Here is a 1772-nt window from a genome sequence, read left to right as displayed (position 1 = left end):
AAATAGCGGGTCACAAGAGAGTGACAAACATACAAAAGAAGTAGATTTTTTTGGGTGTAAGGAGATGCTGACGTCATCTTGACGCTAGTTCATTTGTCTTTCTTTGGACGGAAAATAAATGTCCTTCTATCTTGCACAGACGTTGAGATATTCTCTATTGAATGAAGTGGGTGTTCCCTAGTTTCATTCAGAGATCAAAATTAGCGAGAAAATGGCCGCCAAAGTTTGGTGACATCCATAGTCTAGGAGTCCTTAGAAACTGAAAATGCACCCTTCATGTGCCTTCTGTCAACGTTTTTCTGTACAATCCACACAGAAAATGTTTTTAATGGGCATAAAAGATGTGAGCCAAAAAGCAAAAAATTGATTAGAATTGCCACACCGGCGGAAAAATGTAGGTTCCATCAAATTCCTTATTTTAACGAGCGCCTGATTTCACCACGCTACCTCACTTTGTCATATTCCTTTCTACTTCCACAGACCAGCCAGCTTTTATTCTCGACCAAAAACCAACACGCTCACATCCTCCCGGAACCACCCGCCAACTGCCCACAGTGAGCAGCTCTCACAGACGATCAACGACTCACTCACACACAGATACCTGGCCCGCGTGAGGTCCCTGTTTGACTGGACACTGCTGTGGGACCCTGTCTTCCTCATCCTCGCCGCCTCTCACACCATTTGTAGCTTCAACTATCCCAACGTCTTCCTCATTCTGCCAGCCCACGCCTTTCTTGTGAGTTTTTTGTTTTACTCTTTTCGATTTTAGACCACCAAGGGATCTTAGTAGTAAGACAGTGTTTTACGGCATTTGCAACACAATAAGGTCAAATAAGTGTAGAAGATTAGAGGTGTTACAAGTGAATAACAAACACAAAAAGGAGGAGAAATAAAGACGATAGATGCTCGATAGGAAGGAAGAAGCAAACCACACCAGAACACCCGCAAACCACCCACGTGGCGCAAATTGCACAAGGGACCTCCGAGATTTTCCACCCTTGTCCGAGAAGGCTAAGTGTAGATCTTTCCTACCAGAAGATCACGGCTGTGGCTGAACGACAGTAGTAAGAAGGAGCCAAGGAGTACCAGTACAAAGGCTGCGGAAAGAGTCAGGAGCCCAGAGGAGGGAGCAAAGGAGGTGAGGGGGGTGGGGGCAGAAAGCGGAGACGAAAGCAGACGATAAAACTTTGCTAGACAAAAGGAAAGAAGGTGATAGTAGACAACTTTAGGGAAGAAACATTTCCGTTGCTACCCGGATTCGAACCCAGGACCTTTGAATAAGAGGCAAACACCGTAACCTCTAGGCCACGAGAGTCACCTTTTGGTGAGTATCAGATCTTGTTTGTTTTATAGTTCGTCCCTCTCCTGTCTCTTTCTCTCTCTCTCTCTTTTTCTCTCTCTCTCTCTCTCTCTCTCTCTGTCTGTCTGTCTGTCTATCTATCTATCTATCTATCTATCTATCTATCTATCTATCTATCTATCTATCTCACTCTCCCTCTTTCTATCTCTCTCACACATACGCACGCAAACTCTTAAATAGTTTAACAATCAATCAATCAATCAATCAATCAATCCATCAAATAACCAACAAATCAACTCAACAACCAATCAACCAATCATCAACCAATCAATCAACAAACCAAACCATTTTTCAATCACTCAATCAATCACCCAGTCTATCTATCAATCAACCAACCAACCCACAAACCAACTCAACAACCTGTCAACCAAAGAATGAATGAATCAATCAATCACACTAGCATGCTTCACCA

General features: G+C 43.3%; 1 protein-coding gene across 1 annotated transcript in view; it reads left to right on the top strand.

The window, feature by feature from the left end:
* LOC101852666 (monocarboxylate transporter 12) overlaps positions 1 to 1772 on the top strand; it is a gene marked incomplete in the record, with an annotated part of 10566 nt that overhangs the window by 4039 nt on the left and 4755 nt on the right. Inside the window, 1 exon segment of the mRNA XM_005112956.3 lies at positions 481 to 735. Within this exon segment, the coding sequence (XP_005113013.3) occupies positions 481 to 735 (255 nt within the window).

Source organism: Aplysia californica, unplaced genomic scaffold (assembly GCF_000002075.1).
Source record: "Aplysia californica isolate F4 #8 unplaced genomic scaffold, AplCal3.0 scaffold01507, whole genome shotgun sequence".
Classification (NCBI taxonomy): Eukaryota; Metazoa; Mollusca; class Gastropoda; order Aplysiida; family Aplysiidae; genus Aplysia; species Aplysia californica.
This window is presented reverse-complemented; position numbering and strand designations above follow the sequence as displayed.